Raw genomic sequence first — 23010 nt, 5'->3', positions numbered from 1 at the left:
CCTAACAACGAAAAATATTCTCAAGAGAGACTAAAAGAATACCAGTTTTTAGAAGAAATGATATTTTTCAGTATTATTATTTTCTTATGTAATTTTTAATAGAGAATTGATTTAGGAAAGTCACATACAGTTGCAGAACTGATAAGAATAATGTTAAATCCTTTAAACATACGCTTTAAAAGGAAGTGAACATAATCATGATCGTTTCAAACCGAATATGATCATGAGAATAAGTTTCACTTTTCCTGGGTCGTCTCCAAAGTAAGTATTTGATTTGATTTTCTTTTATTTTTCTTTATATAATTTGAAGAGACATTTGAAACATTAATTTCAATTTTTAAATTAAAATAATTTGGTTGAATATGTATATCTTGTATTTCTTAATGAGATCCTAGACAAGCAGTATTCATGTTTTAAGCAATTCCTTAAACATTTGATATACTCACCTTGATCAACAAGGATTTTGGATCAAAACATGTCGATTCTACGTATTCCAAGGAGTGCAGCACATTACAGCTCTTAGTTTCAAGTATGCCAAAACACACTCCCACAGTTTTCCTAATTTTTATCATTAATAAAAATAAGGGAATTCGAACCGAAATCTCTCAACTGAAGGGTAAGTTCGATACAGACTGAGGCTACAGAACAACGAACTTCGCTTCGGGAACATTTACTATTGCACACAGTAGAAGTGAACACAAGTTCTCGTTTCTAACAATAATAATCTTTGATTGACTCTCGCACGTACTTATGCTCGCTCACAAACCCACTCAGTCATCAGGAAATCGAATCATCAGAAGGAAATCAGAAGAGGAAATAACAGGATAATACCGAGCTTCTCCGCTAGAAAGAGTAATGATTAAGATCAGATAATATGAGGAAAATCAGGGACAGGTTCAAGTTTTGTTCCAGCAGGACTTTTTTTTTTTTTTTTTGCTACAGCTGGGTAAAATAGAAGGGACTGGTTCAGAATAGCTTCCTATTTACTTCCCTACAAGTGTATATTCTGCATGCAGCTCACTTTGTAGGTTATGAGTACACTGATGGCTGCCATTTGTGATACTTAGTGTATCAAATTATGGCAAAAGTTTTTAGAGAAACCCAATATACTATAGAGATCTGAATCACATAGATTGTTAGCTAAATTTATAAGGATATTTGAGAATAATTTAAAAGCAAACTTTCCTGAAAAAAATATACTTATGGCTTTTCAGTAAGTTTTCTGAGAGTTAAACAATAAGCATTTGCAAGTCACCTGTTCGTGTTCAGTTATTTTGGTATCAGTTTATGGGAATACGTGAAACTATTAATGTGCTTGGTTAAAATGAATTCGACAGACTTTGAATGAGGGATGAGTACAAGAGAGGGATACCGCCAGAAATGGATAATCGATATCCCAAATATATCTTCTCATTTCAAATTTATTAATAAAATAAAGAGCTCTAAATTTGGATTCAAAATAAAGTTATTTATTGTCTCATTACTATAAATATCCTTTTTCGTCTTCTTTGATATGAAAAAGGTCCAATTATATCCTTCGCAGGACTCATATAGTAACTTGTAGTGTCAGTTATATTCCAGTTAGAAAATAAGCACACTCAGATACAGTTTTATACATGCTTTTATTTTATTTTTTTAAATTATTGGTCCTTTATTTTATGTGATAAAATGTACATAAGTTTACAAAATGCATTTATATACATTGAATGATATATTTTTGGCACATGACACTAAACAGCTTAAAATGCTTCTGTCTTGACGAATAAACTAATTATATCTTGTCTAGCCAAAAATCCGTTTCCTACTAAAATCTAAAGATAAACATTTGCACGTCGTCAGAGTGAAAAAAAAAAAAAAAACGTTTTGGTGTATTTCAGATAACACCTAAACTTAAATAGTAAAAAGAAACACAGTGAAATTTGGGCTCCGGAATATCCACCCAAGCTATAATTAGTTTATTTATCAACTTAGAAGCATTTTTGGGTATAATTTGTCTGATGCCTTGAAACATCACTCGAGTTTTTCGTGCTGCTGTCTGTCTTCATTCAGCGATTTAGCTTACATCACTGAGTGAGTCTCTCTCTCTCTCTCTCTCTCTCTCTCTCTCTCTCTCTCTCTGCTGTCTAAAGAGACTTCTTATTCGCTTATTTTTTCAATATATAACGTAAATATACATTGAAAAAAAATGTGAAAGTTGAGATGTCAGAATAAAAACTGGATATTTGTATTCAGTGAGAGACAGATTTTCCTCATACAAAGGCAAATTTATGGTAAAATGTATTTCACTTTTACTATGAGACAAAATTTGATGTTATTTCAGATGTTTTTTTTTAAACATTTAATTAATGTATATTATTTCTGGGAAAACTCCCATGAAAACTCCCCAACTGAAGCAGGCAAAATAGCTGTAATTATAATATTTAATTAATGTTTAAATTTTTCATTGCAATGTCAGGTGCTCTCTCTTACTCACAAATGCCTATGGCTAGGCATAGAAAAGAGAAACCAGGATGAAAAAAAAAAAAAAAGGAAAAGAATTTCTTTTTCGATGGACGTAAGAAAAATTATGTTTTGAAGGTGCCGTCCAGTTTTCAATAATTTGTTGCAGTTCAACAAACCATGCTTTTAGCTTGAGTGCAGAGCATGAATAAATTGTATCTGATCAAATGATTATTATTATTATTACTCTTCGAAACGTTTTTAATGTTGAATTAAACAGTTAAATCAACTATGTTCTAATTTGGCCCTTCATCCTTCAAGAAAACAACAACACGGGTCCAAATTGCGTTAAGCAAAATTTAAGAAAAAAAAATGTTCGCTTTTCCTGATATTTATCCAGTGAAATTGTTAACTATTAGTTTGGCTCGCTGTTATTAGTGGATGTTAACAGATATTCTCGATATCAGCTCTGTTTTTGTTGGAATATATCCATTGTTTCATATAATGGATATATTTCTCCGTGTGCTATTCTATTTTCCGCGTGGACATTCGTCTTCCATTTTGTAGCTTATCGTTGAGTTCACACAACTGTCTAAGGAAGCCGTCATTTGGAATGATGGCACGATGACTGCGAACCTTTTTGACTGCTTCTTGAGCTGTTAGATGGCACTTAATCATTAGGTAAGCTAATACTAGAGTAGCAGAGCGACTAATTCCTGCCCGACAGTGCACCAGAACTTTTCCTATAATAAAACAAATTAATTAAATGAATGAAATTCTCATTCTTGTTTGATTTAGTAGCAAACTGAAATTCATATCCAGTTAATACGGTCAATAAAACAATAAGAACTCATTACCAAAGTTGTAGTGTTGTATGGAGGAGGTAGTTAACGAAACTGAGATATCGATGGTGACAAAATTGTAAAGAAAAGAAAAAGAATACTCTCGAAAGGAATATTCATTTTAAATACCACAAAGAGTATTCATTCTCATATAAATTTTTAGATTTTTCACATTTACAGGAAAAATTTTGTCACGCACAAATCAGATGGATACGAAAATTAACTGTGAATCATTTTTCAATGTGAGTGACCTTTGGATGCAACGACCTCAGTTATTTTTGAAGAAATGCAGCAGTTAGTCATACTGCGAGATATGCCACCTCCATACTGAAGGGTGCACTGGCCATTTGCCAGTCCTAGAAAAAATGTGATAATGTGATACAAACACGTCAGACTCTGTCTGACGTGTTTGTATGGATACAATTATGCTAAAACTGAAAAAAAAAAAAACCTTTAAAAATATGGGCTAGTATGCTTTATATAGAAGAGAGGATTTTCATTCTTACTTCTATATTGGTCACGTATGATAGAAAACTGCGACAAAATGGTGACCTGGAATGTTTAATATGGACCTAACACAAGAAATACTTATGCCGCTGTGTTCGGGAACACTGACATCAACTCAAAAGAGAGCAAAAGATATTTGAAATTTGAAAAATATTTTATAAATTCTTGGAAACACAATATAGTATCATAAGTATAATATCATATAATTATAAGAAACATGGATTCATAGTCGATTACAAAACGATAAGCAATGCTTATAAGTGAAAAAAATGAAACCAACTGTGAAAGAACCTCTGTGTAGTTTACAAATTATTACGTGACACCTCTAAGAGTCCAAGGACTCATCGTGGAAGGGCACTCTATTCCACTACACAAAACTCGCCATCTTCCTCATTTAATCCTTCAAACACACAAAGATATCAACTATCATCAAGACACATCGCTATCTACCGCAAACCACAACCAGGGCCGCGCCGTGGGTAGGAGGCGCCCTTGTGCAAAACGTTTTTCAGCACCCCCATAAAATAAGTTTCCATGAAAAATGTTTGCGAAAAATTTTAGTTTGTTAAAAGTACAAAACAGTTTATACGCATACATAAAAATAAATTTTATTTAACAGTAGTAGAACATTGTAATCACTGAATTTCATTAATAAGGAATTTTTAATAATTAAAATTTTCAAAAATGTTTATTCCTTGATATATAAATACAACAGAAAAAAAAATATATATATATATATAAACAACATAACAAAGATAATTTGGAGAAATGCTTTTAACTATATAACAATTAGTATAAATGTAGATTTATTTTACATATTTATCCGTCTTGCTTTAGCCGCCACAAAATATTTAATAATATCTTTAATGTGTAATGAATCCATAATATTATTTTCAATTGATATAATTGATAAATCTTTTAGACGCTCTCCAGACATTGTTGACCGCAAATAATTTTTTATTAGTTTTAGTTTTGAAAAACTTCTTTTTTCTGATGCTACGGATATTGGTAATGTTAAATAAATACACATCACATTCGCAGTATTCGGAAACGTGTCGGTTAATTTATTTTCGTATATATAATTTAAAACATCCTGAGGAGCCGATTCTTTTTTAATGAAACATTGCAAAGTTTTTATTTCCTCAAATAAAGTCATACCATCAATATTGCGATTGTCGAAATTTTGATTGTCACTCAGCTTTAAGTGCAAATCTTTATAATGTTTCATTAAATCTTCATCGCTCCAATCTTTTAATTTGCTAATGTCTCTTACAACTTTAAAGTCCTCGCTATGTTGTTTTAAGAGTATGAATCTTTCCGTGACTGAAGTTATTGTGTTTCATTAAATGTTTCATTAAATCTTCATCGCTCCAATCTTTTAATTTGCTAATGTCTCTTACAACTTTAAAGTCCTCGCTATGTTGTTTTAAGAGTATGAATCTTTCCGTGACTGAAGTTATTGTCGTGTCTAAAATCGCGAAGAAAAAAATTGTTTTAAAATTTTGTTTAGGATCACATGCGTTGTCTCATCTGATGCTTGGTAAACAAACATTTTTGTTTTTGTTCTTCTGTGGATGTCTGGAAAAATAGGATCAATATTAAGATCGTTTGCTACTTTTGCAGTTCTAATAATATTTTCAAAATATTGGTCTGTTCGGCGAATATTTAATTATTGTATAACATAATCAAGATTTTCTGTAATTTTTTCCTATATCAAATGTCGGATTCTGGATTATTTTGCTTGCAACATTTACGAGACTCGTACTAAACATGAACAGAGCAAATAAATTTAAACAAAGAAATCTTTGAAATTAAGTTGTCTGCCTGAACTCTAGAATCGATATCTTTAGTTTCATCTTCCGTAATATCAAAAAGAGCCTGGTAAATTTCCTTGATATTATTTTTAAGTGGCTAGTAGCAGAAAGTGGATTCAAATTTAAAACACGAATATGTTTTTTTAATATAGCCCAACGCTTCACAGATATCGAAAAATAATTATATAATTCCTGTATTACTCCCCAAAAAAATTTACAGTTTCACAGGATATCTTAGCTGCATCATTAACTACCAAATTTAATGAATGAGCAGCACACGAATAAAAAAAAGCTCTTGAATTTATTTCAAGGATTTGTTTCTGCAGTCTATTATGTTTGCCTCGCATATTTGAACCGTTATCATAAGTTTGGCCGCGTAAATCCGAAATGTTAATATTGAATAATTTTAAATATTTTTTTATAAATTGAAATAGTCCTTGCCCAGTGGTATCTTCTACAGATTGAAAGCCCAAAAAATGTTCATGAATTTCTGCTATATTTGTATCTTTATTTTGATCAACAAATCTAATAACAATAAATAATTGTTCTGTGTGGCTTATATCCGGAGTAGTGTCAAGAATTAATGAATAATATTTCGCCTCTTTAGCCATTTCTAAAATTTTTTATTTTATAGCTTCAGAAATCATAAGGATGATTTCATTTTGTAATTTATCACCTAAATAATGAGCAATGTTCCTTTTTTTTGTGATGTTTGGTTACAGTGCAAGTGTTCTGCCATTATCGAGTCAAATTTAGCGACAGTTTCTACTAACTTTAAAAAATTGCCGTTATCATTTTCAAAACGTTTTTGTGAAGAACCTCTAAAAGCTATACACTGTCTTGATAAATATTGTATTATGTAGATTAATCGTTCTATAACAAATTGCAAATATTTTTTCTCGGTTTCGTATAATCTTTGTTGTGTGCAATCAATAATACGTTTCTTAATCAACGACATTTTAAGTTTGCTGTATTTTGAACAGTTTTTAATGTGCGCAGAACTTATCTCGTGCATTTTTAGTATATGACTCGAATGTTGCCAATCGTTACAATCGTATTCGATAGTAAGTTGGGAATTTTGACTAACAAATATTTTGCAATAATAACAGACGAATTTCGAGATTCTGAATAAACTAAATAACATCGTAAAAGTTTTTCTCCATTTGCTAAAGTTCGATAATAGTATGAATTGGAAAACTTGCGGCCAGATTCATCTTTGGGAAATTCTTTATTAACTACTTGATGTGGGCAACGCTCAGCTAAACAATCTCTAACTTTGGTAGTTATATGATTCGGCCAAGTACCTGGATCATTAACATTAAAATTTAAAGTAAAATTTGTAGTTTCGTGTTTCGTTGATTGGAATCCAATATTTCTTCTGCTGCAACTTCTGTAGACAGTTCAGTCAGGCCAGTTTCATTTTCGCATGTAACATTTGTTTCTTCATAGTTATCTTGTGTCCTCTCTTTTTCTGTAGTAGAGCTACACGGAGTACTTGCTTCGTCAGAACTTTCTGTTCTTCGTTTTTCATGTGGTCCTGAAGTTAAAAATTTATTCAGCGATCCAACCAATTTATGTTCCAGTTGTACTCGCTGCAATTGTCTTTTCCTGTTTTGTGCACCAGATAACTTCTTTTGGCTTTTTTTCCGACATCTAGGGGTGAACACATTTGGTTAGACTTTAAAATAAGAAGAGCATTAAAAATGTCCACCAAAATAAATAATAATTTCTGAAAATTTCTCTTAAACTTATTTTTTAATCCCTTAACCGACTATTATTTTTAAGGTAAATGGCCCAAGGCTAACTATTTTTTTTTATTACAAAATTTGATTTTTCAGATGTTTTGAATAATAAATATGCTTACATTTTAGGTATTTTTTGAAAATTAACATGTAGAGATATTAGCCACTGATTGATTTCTCAGTGATATTTATTTAATATTTTTTACATTCTGGTAATTGTTTAATAATTAAGAAATTTCTAGAATATTAAAATTATTTATTAAAGAAATTAGTAAAAGGACCCCAACTCCAATGTCTTCCACCCAGAACAAGAACAAATATATAAATAAATCTCTTATTGAAAATTATTTATTTTCTAGACGTGTACCCAACATAACATAAAAATCTTTTATTTTCAAAATAATATAATTAACTAAAATGAAACAATTTAACTGATTTTCAAACTTATAAAAAATATAATAGATTTACTTATTTTACGTGAATAATAATCCAAATTGACAAAAAATTTACTAAAGAACAATAAATATATTTTATAAAACAAAAGGTAACTGCACAATAACACTGTTACTGTAACGCACAAAATGAAAGGATGCAAAAATACACCCAAAAAAAGTATCAAGAAAGGACCAATTGCAGTATGTGTAAACAAAGATCATCTAAAGAGTTTTATAACTCATAAATAACCTATGTTTATTAATTTAATTCGAGCCACGTCAGCCTGCCGCGCGGATAGTCTATCCCACATATGTACGGGATTTTTAGCTATGGTCCCTCAGCTGATTAATATGTTTATAATTTATAAACTATTATCTTTAAATTTTTATTTGTCTATCAAAAATATGTACACAATTAAAATCAAAGTCAAATTGTCCAAAGTCACTTAAACACAGAATACACAATACACTCATATGTTTCACATTCAAAATTGAAATGACGCCGAAAAAAAATTTAAGAAGTGCATATTTGGATAGAAGCTATTTAGTCTGTCCAAATTCGAAGCGGAATTTAAGAAAACGAACATCGAAATATACACCTATGTTTCAGACTAAGTATTTTTGGATAGATCAGTGTTTCTGAAACTTCAGATATCCGTGTATCCCTTCTTTAATTTTCATTATTATCAAGTACCTTTTCAAAATACCCTTATCAAAATAATAATAATAATAATAATAATAATAATAATAATAATAATAATAATAATAATAATAATAATAAATACAAATATATTTCATTGTAAATGTCTGTTTCATTTGAATTCAGATGTACATTTAAGCAAAAAAAAAAAATATTTTTTTTAATAGAACAAAATTTCTAAAGATACTATACATTTTTACTTAATGTAAATAATTTATCATCAATGAGAGGAGTGAAATTACTTATTTCTATATCTTCTATATTGCTCTCTTTTGTGCGTTTTATAAATCCAGTCTTTTAGCTTTCAAATTCATACTTAAGAATTTGAAAGCTAAAAAAAATTACCGTATTTACTCGACTATAACTCGTACTTTTTTCCCAAAATTAAAGCTAAAAAATCGTGCTGCGAGATATATGCGGGGATTTTCGGAAACTAAACGTTTCAGAAAAAAAAAACTGAAAATGGGTATGACTTACCAAGAAGCTTCTATTCTCCATCACTTCTTCTGTCCTCAACAGCGGTTTCCTTGTGTGCAATCAAAGTTATCTACCCAAATGGAGTCATCTTCTTTCTCATTATATCAAGCAAAAATTACCAGTAATTTAAGACTAGAGATATGTAATGAACAATCCTCAAATTACTAATCAGAAGTGAAAGATCTGCGCGATTGTAGGCCAGTAGAGAAAGAGCAACTATTAAAGAAGTGCATATGATTGGTGCGGTATTAACAAACGATCGCGCAACCCAAACAAAACAAGATGCCAATTGAATTGAAATGTTAATCCTTTTAAACCGATTTCTATAATATCTGAAATGCATTCACTATATATTTCTTAGTTTTAACACGCTCATGACGGTGTAGTCAAGCAAAACCATATGTTGCACCTGCTGTATATAGCAGTTTCTGTTGGAGGGAAGACGCGATTCATTAGTTAATGTTTACCTTCCCGGTTGTCTGTAATTGTACTATTTGTTGAGAAATATATTAAACAGTCTGCAAATGATGTCTGTGAGCCTTATCCAGTGACATGATAAAACTAATTGGCTTTCGTGTTTCTGCAGTATAATGGCTGCTGGGGATGGGTATTGTTTATTGCAGGGAGCGAGTTATCGCTCAAATGTGAAATTTGGGGCGATAGAGACTCGCAATTTGAGTAGGAGAATTCATGCATATCTAATAAGTGGGCTCTAAAATGTTTAGTTTTAGTATGTATGACTGTAATTTTTTTATTAATAAAATATAATAAGCACATATTTAACTGTCAATGGGAAAGGGCCCCTTTTTTATATGGTAAACTAAATGCTGTATTTTTGTAAAATATTTTGTTGCCGTAATACGGCTGAACGTGCACGCGCCCTTATTAACGCCGCCGTGAGGCAGGCTGCCTCTATGCTACATCCTGTCGACGGTACTGGGCAAAGCACAGCGTAAGAATGAATTCACGGTCTGTCTTAAACTAACAATTCAAATTTACGGTCTGTCTTAAACTAACAACTAACTAAAAATATAATAAACAATCAAGAATATTTATAAAATTTTCGCTGAGCCGATGCTTACTCTGCGAAATAAAATCTGTGGTAATATTGATAACGTTTCACTTCAAACGATATACTTCAAGAATAGGAAAATTTATATATATATATATATATATATATTTTATTATTATTTCCCGTGGTGAAATGGCGCCCCTATCTTCAAGCGCCCTTGTGCGGCGCACAATCTGCACAACCGCACGGCTCGGCCCTGACCATAACCACCAAAATAATATATTTTCTCTGTAAACTGCGTGTGTTCTCTTAGCCGATTTACCTGTATGCGGAATGAAAAACCCTCCTACCTACATATGAGATAGGCTAACTTACCTTCAATTGGAAAAATCCATATAATGATTCTTCCCGTCATCATTTTGATATTATGTGAAATCAAAGAAAAGTATTGCTAATAACTGAAGATGTTTCTATCAAGAACATGCTGCTGAATAATTAACAGCAAGTCGATTTCTCAACTTGTCTGAATGCAGACGTTTAATTCTGTATTATGTCTGAATTTGCCATTACGAAAAACCAGGAATAAAATAACAGATACACGCAATCCAAGAAAGAGATTTAAAATTTAATAACTCATCATGAATTTAAATAATTTAAATAATCATATAAAGAAATGTTGTAATAAACATGATGACCTATAAAGGGGTGAAATCACTATCATATTTTACGTATTTTAGTAAAAGGGCCCCATCATTTAAGTAAGTGCCTATATTTCATTGGTGGAACGGCGTTTGAGTGTAGCATGCGCAGTACGCACTTCTTTTCTTCCAACGTATGGTTGACATTTTCAGTTTCAGGCTGAACTTAGATATTAGAAAAAAAATAATAGTAGGTATATGCTCGCGCAGAATAAGTATTTGCGACTTAGCATATTGAGTATGCACGTTCCAGTAGCTTCAAATATTCATAGAATTTCTTTTTACCCATTAACATACCTCCTGATTCCAAGGCTTCTTCAATGAAATCAGCTGCTTCTTCGAAGTAACTGCTCAGTTTAAAAGTAATAGTATCAAATGCTTCTAGTCCCAAGAACTTTATGTCAGAATGCTGATAAAATCCTGGCCAAGTATTAACCTGATTTGGACGCTGTTTGCCCTGAGCGGCATTTAGTACATGGGTTATACCCAACCTCCTCAGAAGAGATGTACAAAGCGCAGTAGTTCTAAAAAGAGAAAACGCCTTTATTTAGTGTATGAAAGCAGGCAGGATCATAAAAATGAAAACATGTCATTTAAACAATATATATTTTTTAAACATTTATAAAATTGATTTTTAAACATTTGTAAGAATGTGCTTATGTGATTGGTATTGTCATGATAGCCTTTTTCTTTTTTATTTTTTTTTAATATGAATATATGAACCCTATCCAAGAACCAAGAAAGCTTCTGAATCTTATATATTATATTAATACTAATATTAGCGTGGATGAGCTAAAGGTTAAATAATCCAGAAAACGTATTTCCGGCTTATCTAAATAAATACACTGGATTAGTACTTGAAAGGCCTCCTTAGTGCTAATCGGATGTTTATTTAGAATACTTTTTTACATAAGAGATTCTTCATTTCGATATTTTTATATCGATTACCTCTCTTGATTTGATGCAAAGGACCTTAGGTGGAAACTTTTGTATTATATTCAAACTATATTAATTGGTTTGCAGTATTTTTTTCTCTCATCTATGTTATTGTATGTATTAGTTAATCCTGAAAATAGAAGCTATAGGTTATAGAAAATGAGGTTATAGAAAATATAACCTCGAGGAATCTTAGAACACTGCACCATTCATCACAGTTGCGATTTGATCGTAGGTGGTTTTTTTTTTTTTTTTTTTTTCTTCCACCGAAGTGATATAATGAAAACCATTGCACCAAAGAGGGGCGAAAAGTAGTATATATATTAAACTAAAGCAGGAGAGGCTGTCATAATCCACCAAGTAATCAAGAAAATGCTTAGAAGCGGTTAGTTTGGAGGGCGGCAACATCGGAAAAATTTTAACTCAACCATAAGAGCACCGTTTTATTTTTTTAATTTTACATATTTTCCTGAATTTAGGGGCGGCAAAGTAGTGCTTGCGCTTATGTGCCTTAACAACGGTAATGAAGGGTATTCATAAATATATTATACCTATGTATTTGAAAATATATCAAAGCTGTGGGAGAGAGAATTTTTTTAATCAGTTATTCAATTTTTTGTTGCTCAGAACAGATATTGAGAAAAATATCCATTATTTGAAGATTAAAGGGTTTACTTATTGAAGAAACATATTATAAAGAATGCTTTATATTAAATATACTCGTCATGAGAAGCTTTAGCGTAGTGGACTAACCATTACGCCAACCAGGCCGGCGTTTTCCTCTGGATAATGCCGGCCTGGTTGCCTAATGGTTAGCGTATCCGCTCTACAGCCAAAAGGCTGCGGGTTCGAATCCCGCTGTCGGCATGGATGTTTGTGATTGTCTGTGAAAATAGTAGTGGTGGTGGTGGTGAACATTAGATAGCATTGTTATAGTTGCAGTTCATTGTATTGGTTGGAGACAGAGAGAATCTATTACATGTAATAATAATAATAATCTGTTCTCGATTTGTCGCTAATTTCATGTATTTATGATATCATTGTTTCAGCCTAGAGTTCTTTTATCTGTTATTTACAGAATGATGTCCCTATTTCTGTCTTTGTTTCCTTACCGTACGGAAAAATAGCCGCTGTTCAGATTTTGTTCCTTTATCATACTGTATGTCCCTTTCTCTATAAATAACGTCTCTTTTTTTGCCGGTAAATTTCAGGGCAGAGCGGGGGGGGGGGGAGACAGAGAGAGAGATAATGATGATGATGGCAATGACGATGACTTCTTCTCCAAAATTGCTTAATCTACGATTCTTTCCATCAATAAATAAAGGAAATACTCAAATAAAAAAAAATCGTTAAACTAAATAATCACATGGACTTCATAAGAAACTGAAAATATCATTTTCAGAAAACTCCCAAAGAGACAAATCGTGTCATGATCAGCCTTCCTTTCTGGAAAATGTTTCAAAAAAAAAAACCAACAACAACAAAAAAAAAAAAAAAAAAAAACCATACTTGTCAGAGCGCTAGATTGGACACCAGGTCATCTCAGATGGTGATAATAAGCGTCGCAGGAGGTTACAGAAGGCAATTTCGGCGAATGCTGGCAAGGAATGCGAGAGCAATGCACTTCTGCTTTTATTTTTATTTTGAAATTTATGTATTGTTCGTGTATACAGTATTAATTCTGAATGCGCACTCGGAGCCTAAAGAGGAAACCACTATAATAACACCTCTCCTCGCCGCGGTTCTCATTACAAAAAATCGCTCAGAAACGTGTGCTTCCCATATTTATTTGGAACTCATATGTGAATGGGGCCATTGTGCATTGGTGTATATGCAGTGCTGATATTAAGGTAGTTAAGGTGAAGGTCATACGTATTCTAGATACATCTCTTTTACCATTAAGAATACAGTCTACCTGAGAGAGTTATAATTACCAACTGTGAGTAACATTGTCTGTATAGAGAGAGAATTTAAACAGATGTATAAATAAAAGCATTTTTAGCAGGAAGTAGACAAACTCAGTTTACTTCGTGCCACTTTCCTTTTCATTTCATCATAAATAATGAAACTTATATAGGATATATAGGATTAGTATAATATTTACATTTTTAGGGTTAGGAAAGCCTAACAGAAATTATTAAGATTCTGCAAACAGGTTTTCATTTACTTCCAAAAAAGCACAACAATAACGTAATAATTTCAGAAAAATTTATGTTTCTTACTTGGATCTTTCTTTTTTTCTTTTCTTTTTCTTTTTCTTTTTTTTTTTTTTTGTCTTTTTGAATTTCTCTAAAAAGGGGTCTGTGATTTATATATGTTCTTTCCACAATGACCTTATCATGAAATTTTATATATATATATTTTTTTTTCAGAATAAATGTTTGCATTTAACAGAAGACAAAAATTCAGAAGCAAACTTGTGTTGAACAAGATTTGCATAATTTGATCCCAAATCGCTGACAGTATGTTAGAAGATTAATTTAATTTTCATCTTCATTCAGTTATTACTTCGACGTCATTGCAGATAGTATCATGATAACAATAATCTCATTTTAATATTTATTGAATATGGATTAATATTGTTGAAGTTACAGCCGATAATAACAGAACGTAGTGAACTATTATTCTCATTTGTTGTGAAAACTCTGCTGTGATAGTAGCTTCAAATGATGTAGCCTGGTTATATAGCAAAGAGCGGTAGTCATTTCTCATTCTACTCATGTCCACATTAAATATAAAGCTTGTTTTAAAAAGTCTGAAGTTAAGTATTTTTACTACAAATCTCACAGCTTTTGTTTGAATATTTTAGCCTGATAGGATAAAAAATGCTGTAGGAAGAAACTGTACTCGCTATTGATGTATACAGATGACGAAAGGTTATCGTTAGATAAACTTCAGGTTACACAAATGGTATTTACATAAGCAAAAACGCGTTTTTTAATGATTTTTTAAAGCTCGTATTTTGGATGTTATTGTTGATTGGATTTACTACAGAAGCAATTAATGCTGTCAGGCCAGCGTATCATGTTTATTAGTGGCATGTGTTCTTCTGGTCATTTTTGTTATTTTTCGATATGAAAACTCCAAGGTTCCGGAAAGAAATATCTTTTCTTCCATATTAGACTGGCTAACTTATCTTCAAATGCTGTTTTTTTTCACCTGAACTTTAAAACGGGGTTGGAACCCGGTTTTTTTCTCCAACCAAAGGGCATCTTTGGTTGGAGAAAACATAATTACCATTGACCGCTTTCGATGGTAATTATGATAAAATAATTCCAATCGATTTCAGATGAGCAGTTTTCAAGGCAGGTAATTTGGTTGCGCTTTGGTAATCTGTTGGCAATGAATGAAAATTATTACTTCAAGAAAAGTGACTTCTAACATTTGTAATGTGAAAAATCACTTTTCCTCATGGTGGCAAAACAAGATTGTCATCAATTACTTATTGTTGTTGTCATGTCCCCTGGGTTAAATTTTCTGCAGGTTTATCTCAGAGATTCCAAGCGATTCCAAAAGGGAGAGAGAGAGAGAGAGAGAGGAGAAACGATCTCCGTTTGAGACTAGTTTCAGTTAAAACTACTAAAAACGGTTGAACGTTTATTTTTAAAGATACCTATGGCATGACTATAAACAATAAATTACACGATAATCACAATAATTAACTTTAATGAAATGAAAGCACAGATATTTCTTGCTGAAAATAACAGTATATCATCAGTAAAAAGCAAATAGAAACAAGCAAATCAAAGGAACGGGAATACAAGGTACATACAGCAGTCAGTAGTTGACCAATTAAAAACTGTTGCCGCGTGCTAGAAATTAATATTAATAAATAATATTATTAAAAACTATTTCTGATGGTTACATAAGATAAGATTCTCCCAAATTTTGGGGAGAGAGACAATTGTTCCAATTCAGACTTGGATGTAAAAGATACCTTATTCTCATCCATTCATCCCCAACCCTGTCATTGGTTTCGTTATGTTGATGTCTTAGCTATTTGGCCTCATTCTGAAGAGGAACTTATTACATTCTTACAACAGATCAATAGCCTTCACCCACGCATTCAGTTCACCATGGAAAAAAAAAAGAAAAGGCTGGTAGTTTACCATTCTTGAACATCCGCCTTACACGCACAGCCTCGGGTAATTTATCAACCAGTGTTTATCGAAACCTACCTTTACTGGCAGATACATTCATCAAAAGTCTGCTCATCACACCTCTCAAAAATTGGTGTTATCACGTCTTTAATTAATAGAGCACATAAGGCGAGCTCTTCTCCCTCAAGCTTACAACAAAAACTTCTTAGTATCAAAACGTTAATGGAATTTAATAGTTACAACCCTCATCAAATCCAGCAGATAATTGACTCCTACGTTCCAACACCCTAGGATTCTTCAACAGACCATAGGGTTCCAATCCCTTATATTTTTGGCATCTCAGAACCGATTGGTAGAATTCTGAAGAAGAATCATCTTATCTTATTCCCACATATTTTCCTATCAACAAAATTTCTCATCTGTTGCCATCTACAAAAGACAAACTGTCACCTCTATCATTAATGAACATCAGTATTATATTGAATACAAGGAACCTCAAAAGTCTGGTCTGACAGAACATAGTATTGACATTAAACTCAGTACCCAGTGGGATGAAGCTTGTCTTCTCCATAGAAGCAGGTTTAAATATGAATACCTTTTCAAAGAAAGTTGTGAAGCTTTTTTACATCAGCCAAATCTGAATCGTAACGATTGTCTCTCTCTCTCTCTCTCTCTCTCTCTCTCTCTCTCTCTCTCTCTCTCTCTCTCCCCCAAAGTTTGAGAAATTCTTATCTTATGTAATAACCATCAAAAATAGTTTTTAATAATATTTTAATAATATTATTTATTAATATTAATTTCCAGCACGTCCCCGCGGCATAGCCTAGTGGCTATGCGCTTCACAACCGCCTAGGAAAGGAGTGTCCTAGGTTCGATTCTCGTCGCCGACGTGAGGAGCTTAAGGATCCTCCTCATCCATAGCCAAGTTAGCCAGTCTAGGACGTAGACGTAGTCCACGCCCTAGACTGGCTAGGGCGTTTTCCTCCCCAGTTTATCTGGGATTTTTCATCCCGCAAGCAGGCAAACCCGGCCCCGTGAACACACAGGTTACAGTCATAGAACATAAGATGAAAAGCCAAAGGGCTATTTTTTTCTGGCGAAGTTGATAAATTAAGAGGATAAAAATCCCTTATTGTTTTTCAGCCAGTATGCGAAACTCTAAGATCGAAAACTACGATCTAAGCGTTTCATGCCAACTAACTATCGGCGAATCCAAGCGTAAGTGACCACTTGGTAGTTGCCTTGATGTGTTCGTCGGCATGAAACGTTTAGATCGTAGTTTTCGATCTTAGAGTTTCGCATACTGGCTGAAAAACAATAAGGGATTTTTATCCTCTTAATTTAGTCATAGGACATATCGGGAGGCATAGGGCTAGCCACCTTGTCGGGACTGGTGCGGCTTAGAAGAGCTAAGGATAGCTCTTCTAAACAGGCCACTAGGCCTATACGTGAACGGAAGAAGAAGAGGAATTTCTAGCACGCGGCAACAGTTTTTAATTAGTAAACGACCAACTGCTGTATGTATTTTTTATTTCCGTTCCTTTGATTTGCTTCTTTCTACACACTGATGATGTACTGTTATTTTCAGTACGAAATATCTGTACTTTCATTTCATTGAAGTTAATTGCTGTGATTATCGTTTAATATATTGTTTACTGCTTGCTTGATCGAAGGGAATCTAACTAAGACATAGACCGTAAACTTTGAGTTTACTGCACATACCGGCCTTTTCTCAAGAAAACTCCGGTTTTTCGTGCCGCAGAACACACACACAAAACGATAAGAAGAACACAAGCAATATACAGACATAGGATACTACGGGAATAAGAATTAACCACCCTATTCTGTCGAATATGGTCTCAAACGCCTGCAACATACTGCTGGTCTAAGCGTAAGTTTAAATAAAAAAGGAACGAAGGAATATGGAACTCCCCCCCCCCCCTCAGAATGATCTTGTATCTCTCAAAGTATAAGCCTTCCGTTTGATAACGATAATATGCTTTAGTTAGAAACACCTAAGTTCGATATTCCGGTCGTAAGAAAAGAGAAAGAATGTCAACTTTCTATTTATATTCCTGCATGAGAACAACACTCGATCGCTTTTTAAAATGAGTACGTCCATATATTGACATTCGCTATTTAGAGAGTTAAGAGTTGTGAACTCATGTCAAATTTCTGGAGACTTTTTTATTTCATGTTTTTTTTTTCTCATAAAGCGCGTGATTAAGAAAAAAAAATCAAATTCTAAAATTTTTTACATTATCACCAGGTTTTCATGTTTATATCTATCCATAAAACAACTAGCGTTGGTAGGATAAATAACTGTGCATAATTTCAGTGGATATTTTCCTATTTCTTATTAGTAAGTGAAATTGATGAACATTCATTTGTAAGTAGTAAATTTAGTTTTGTAGCTTAATTTTCGTCATCACTGAAAGGCAGAGTTAAAATTGAAATGCAAACCGTGACTTTGCTTGCTTATTAGATTCAGCGAAAACAAGGAAAGTCTCGTGTCCTACATTAAGAGATACGCACAGCGAAACTTTAAGACGAGGAATTGCACTAATTAAACCTTTCAGCAAAGTGTACTAACCTACAATTTATGCATTAAATAAACCAAAACAGGAGAATTTTTTGATGGAATACAAGATATTCATTTCTGACCAGAAGGGCAGAAACAACTGCTGAGTGCATTTTCCGAGTGTCCTATTTCGGGAATGCCTCTCCCTTCTTTCTCGTCTACGAAATTTAAACTGAACGTCCTCGAGTATTGCGTAGCCTTCTTAAATTTAGCAACCCACTCGTGAACATCTTACGGAAATGAAGCTTTTACCCTAAATATTTCCGTTCCGCCTCGTTTATTCATTTTTGCCGACACTTTTAGCATCAGTAAGCTGAATGAGACGAAGATCTCCCCTGATCATACACAAACATTAACTGAAATATAAGGGAAAAAGGTACCGAGGAGCCTTTTATTCTATTTATTTAATTATTTTTGAAACTGCCAAATTTCTTTTGTGTTAACAACATTTGCGAAATTCATTTTTACTCACCCGTCACTGAGATAAATATTGGGATGGACTTCGTTGTAGGGGTCGAATGGTAGGACGAAATATCCACCGGCAGGTTCTGCTATTATGTCCAGAAGCTCATCCGTTGTACAAGTGGTGGTTCGCGGTTTCCACCATCCGCTTGTTCCGTACTTCCAATACGTAGAGGGATAGTTACATGTAGCCATTAGTAATACGACTTTTCTAATTTTTCTGCTTACTTGGATTTTTCTAGCCTAGAAAGCAAAATGAGTAGAGGAATAATTTCATTCTTTAATAAATGCAGGTACGTTATTAAAAGATCGGTGGGACATTTTAAAGTTACTTTTGCTTCCGTTTAAAAGTAAACTCTTGACGTATCACTCTTTTCCCGCACCTGTTAATTTTTTACTCAATACAAAGAAGGAGGCACATTGGCGTAGAAAGTATAACATTATCATTATTATACACAGTGTTGAAAATTAATTTGACATTTTAATTATGGTTGCGATGGCAGCCCAAACAAAATTGCCAAGCAATGCTGTTCTATACCTGATAAAGCGAATCTGGAGTGCTTTTACAAGCAGACATCAAGCACATTAAAAAATCATATTAAAGGGAAAATGGTACTATTGCTACGGAAACTTGCTTATTGAAATTAAATATAACCTAATATATAACCTAATATCAATTGTTCCATGTGCTGTTTTAGAGTGCGATATTTGAATTATAATCCAGTCTTCTTCTTGTTCATTTTCATTTGGAAGCAAACTGTCGTTTTTGTCTGTAAATGATATTATAGCATTAAAAAAAGGCTTTTTACAGAACAACTAATAGCTTTTGAATGAGAGATCTTACATTTTTTTAAATAAATGTTCATTCAAGAATTTTAATAAGCTCATAGTCAAAAAACATTTAAATAGTAAAAAAAAAGAAATGTGTTCACTAGAGTTTATGATTGTTATTATTAAAATTAACTAAAAAAGTTCTAATCATGTAAACATATAACCTGAAATTTGGGATCCTGGTTTGCATTTTGCTTTAGAATATATATTCTGATATAATCAATAAATCTTTTGATCTGATCTTTGTGTGTGTGTGTGTGTGTGTGTGTGTGTGTGTGTGTGTGTGTGTGTGTGTGTGTGTGTGTGTGTGTGTGTGTGTGTGTGTGTGTGTGTGTGTGTGAACCAATTAAACCAAATATTGAACCAAATATTGTTTGTATCTTCAGCGAAAAACACAAACAAACAATATATGCATTATTAAAACAAAATACTGTGAAGGAATTTCATTAACTGGTTTAAGACATCTTCTGTTGGAGCCGACCAGTGATTTAAGTCAAGGTTCATTTGCCAAATGAAAACTCAGAGAATTAAAAAGTTTATATACACAATGAATATTCACATTGATTACAATTGTCAATGAGTAAAACTGAACAAAGAAATGTAAAAATATTTTTAGGCACGGTATTTCTCTAACTTTTCGAAGAAGATAGTAAATCTAAAAAAAAAAAAAACCCAAATTGTTGATGTTTTACTTAGTCATTATCACATGCTTAGTTGGTAAGGAGTGTTCGGTTTTCATATGAAGAACTGAACATTTTAAGATTCTTTCGTTTTATGTCATGGTTGACGAAGCGCAGACTATTCTACCACTATAATACGAAGAACAGAGGAGCAAAACCAGTAGCTGATAAACTTTATGTATCCACGTCTCTCCCGCCATAAAATTTCTAATGAAGTGCTTCTTTACAATTACTCCTACACGATTATTATTATTTAACACCTACAGGGAGTCCAAGGACTTATCGAGGGAGGGCACCTGCTCTACAACTCTGTCTCCACCACGCAATACACCAACTGACCGCAACTACACCAACGCCAACCACCACCACTAGTTTTTTCCACAGACAATCACAAACATCCATGCCCACAGCGGGATTCGAACGCGCAGCCTTTTGGCTGAAGAGCGGATACGCTAACCACTCGGCTACCAGGCCGGCATAATACCAAACATTCAGTTAAATTCATTAGGTTATTATTATTATTATTTTTTTTTTTTTTCATGCGCTCGACAGGCTAAGTAACGTTACCAAAATATTACCTTCTTGGATGCAAAATTTGGTTCATTTATAGTCAACAACTCAACACAGCTCTTAAAAAGTACCTCAAACGAAATGGACATTCAAAGAATATACGATTAACTAATGTTGGCAATGACTTTCTACACTCGCGTCGAAATCCATTCTTGCATTTCTTTCATTTTTTTTTAGAGATAAAATTTGGAAATGAATATAGGACCTACCTTTCCCCACCAAAAACTGCAATAAACTAAGTCGATAACATCCCCACTCCTGTAGGGGCGCTGCTAACAGTTTGAAAACCACTAAGTTCAGCTGACGTCACTTCATGTTTTTCTCGAGTCAAATATGTTCAGAAATTCTTGAAACATTTTATCCAATCAGAATGTATACTTATTGTTGATAACATCACATGCATTAGCTACGGATGCCAAAATGAACTTCATTTGCTGCCTTATGGGGAAATCCGTTTTCATTACATGTTCAATTTCATGTGTGTTGTGTGTGTGTGCACGTGCGCTCATCTGTATATTACAAAACTGTCTATGGTTCTTTCAGCGTAAATGAGGCCTTTAGGCTGAGGTATTTAGTTCTTTCACCATAAATGTTTTTTTTTATTATATACATAGCTGAATGTGTGTGTGTGTGTGTGTGTGTGTGTGTGTGTGTGTGTGTGTGTGTGTGTGTGTGTGTGTGTGTGTGTGCGTGCGTGCGCGCGTTCGGAAAATAGCACCATATTAATTTAGCCAGCCACCTATCGTTAACTTGAGAATCCATAATAATAATAATTAATCCTGAAAAATGAAACAAATCCGTTTACATACCAGACGAACGTTCTTTCTGTGGGATGTACGGCCACCTTATGCTTAACGTAAAACTTTGCTGCCTGGTTTATTCATAAACTGTGATGCCAAACTTTAGAATCAATTGCGCATGCTGAAACGCAGATTTACGCAGGCGTTCTAGTATTGCGAGACTGAAAACTTGTAAGTTTTTATTTTTTTCTTTTCTCGTATAGGTGTTCTGTTGTCTCAAGGGTCACGGCAACAAAAGTTATATTTAGCTCTCCTTGAACGTGATCTGAAATGAGAGAAATGCAGATAATTGTGCCAACTGCATTTTAGTATTACATCACAGGAGCGGCTTTACGTAAAAGCACCGAGATACCTCTGCCTCAGTTTGGAAACTTAAACAGTATATAAATAACTGTGCTATGTTCTTAGCAGGGGCGCATTAATTGAAGTAATTTATTTATCTTCAGTCGCTTTTACAGAGAGAGAGAAAGAGAGAAAGAGAGAGAGAGAGAAAGAGAGAGAGAGAGAGCAATGAATTCACATTTCGTCTCGGGACTGCTGATGATTAATTGTTGCTCTTATTTATCTCCAAAGTTACTTTCCAACTTCCAAACTTAAGAAAAATTCATTTTGCTTCCCACTAATTATTTATGACATCTGTTTATTTATCCATATGATAAATATTTGCTGTATGAAGTTACTCGAATGCTCTTCTTCATCCGCTACTCATCAACCAACAATTATCCTGAAGTTTTGATTGTTGGTTATTCTACATACACTGCTGCTGCTCATTACTGTACGTGCAGAAGGTATTCTTGGCTTCGGTGAAGGAAACATGAATCTTCGCATCTTCCTGATTTGATCTAACTTTATGTAGTTCAGATGTGCTTTGACATATCTGTTGCTGTATAGAATAATAACTTTTTAATAGCAACGCTGAAGTGTACTTCATTCATAGTAAAGATATTATCAGCTGCAAATCCAACATTACATTTAGACAATTTAGATGATAGATGATTTTCATAAAGTTGATTATTGTCTGGTTTTAAACTACCGCCCTACTTACTGGAGGCCTGGAGTGCTTTGAAAAAAATTTCATGTTTTGTCAGTAAGGGCAGAATTTATGGATTATCTTCGCCCGCCCACATGCTAATGTATGATTAATTTATAACTTTATAGAAGGATATACATAAAAAACTGTTTAGTGATGTTTTTTTTTTATTTTTGCAAAGAATGTCTTGCGACAGCTGTTGTCTATTTGACTATTGTCTTGTAATATACGTTTTTGAATGACTTTTTTATTTTTATTTTTTTTTTAACGCAGGAAAATCATCGAACATAGTAAGCACGTGCCTAGTACCAAAATATATAATTTCCCTCTTTCTCGGTTGATATATATGGACCGA

At 33.2% G+C, this 23010-nt stretch overlaps 1 protein-coding gene and 1 long non-coding RNA gene across 5 annotated transcripts in view; one reads left to right on the top strand and one right to left on the bottom strand.

Annotated features, from left to right (window-relative positions):
• Nucleotides 1–1603: 1603 nt before the first annotated feature.
• Nucleotides 1604–21756, bottom strand: LOC150108707 (dual specificity protein phosphatase 3-like). 4 transcript variants are annotated; one of them, XM_090390932.1, is made up of 4 exons: nucleotides 21635–21756; nucleotides 18755–18987; nucleotides 10963–11189; nucleotides 1604–3182 (listed from the first exon to the last, which is right to left on the bottom strand). In XM_090390932.1, the coding sequence occupies exons 2-4, from the start codon at nucleotides 18937–18939 to the stop codon at nucleotides 2965–2967; spliced, it is 630 nt and encodes a 209-aa protein (XP_090247058.1). In that variant the 5' UTR covers nucleotides 18940–18987; nucleotides 21635–21756; the 3' UTR covers nucleotides 1604–2964. The 4 variants fall into 4 exon arrangements, with proteins under 4 accessions (XP_090247058.1, XP_090247059.1, XP_090247056.1 ...); XM_090390933.1 differs by lacking the exon at nucleotides 21635–21756 and adding an exon at nucleotides 21035–21158; XM_090390930.1 differs by lacking the exon at nucleotides 21635–21756 and adding an exon at nucleotides 20834–20975.
• Nucleotides 21250–23010, top strand: part of LOC150108706 (uncharacterized) — a 37421-nt gene continuing 35660 nt past the window's right edge. Inside the window, exon 1 of the long non-coding RNA XR_016548141.1 lies at nucleotides 21250–21392. This is a non-coding gene — a long non-coding RNA (uncharacterized LOC150108706). The remainder of the gene's footprint in view (nucleotides 21393–23010) is intronic.

This window comes from Typopeltis vanoorti, chromosome 3 (genome assembly GCF_054136105.1).
Source record: "Typopeltis vanoorti isolate ZY-2024b chromosome 3, IOZ_Tvanoo_1.0, whole genome shotgun sequence".
NCBI lineage: Eukaryota > Metazoa > Arthropoda > Arachnida > Uropygi > Thelyphonidae > Typopeltis > Typopeltis vanoorti.
This window is presented reverse-complemented; position numbering and strand designations above follow the sequence as displayed.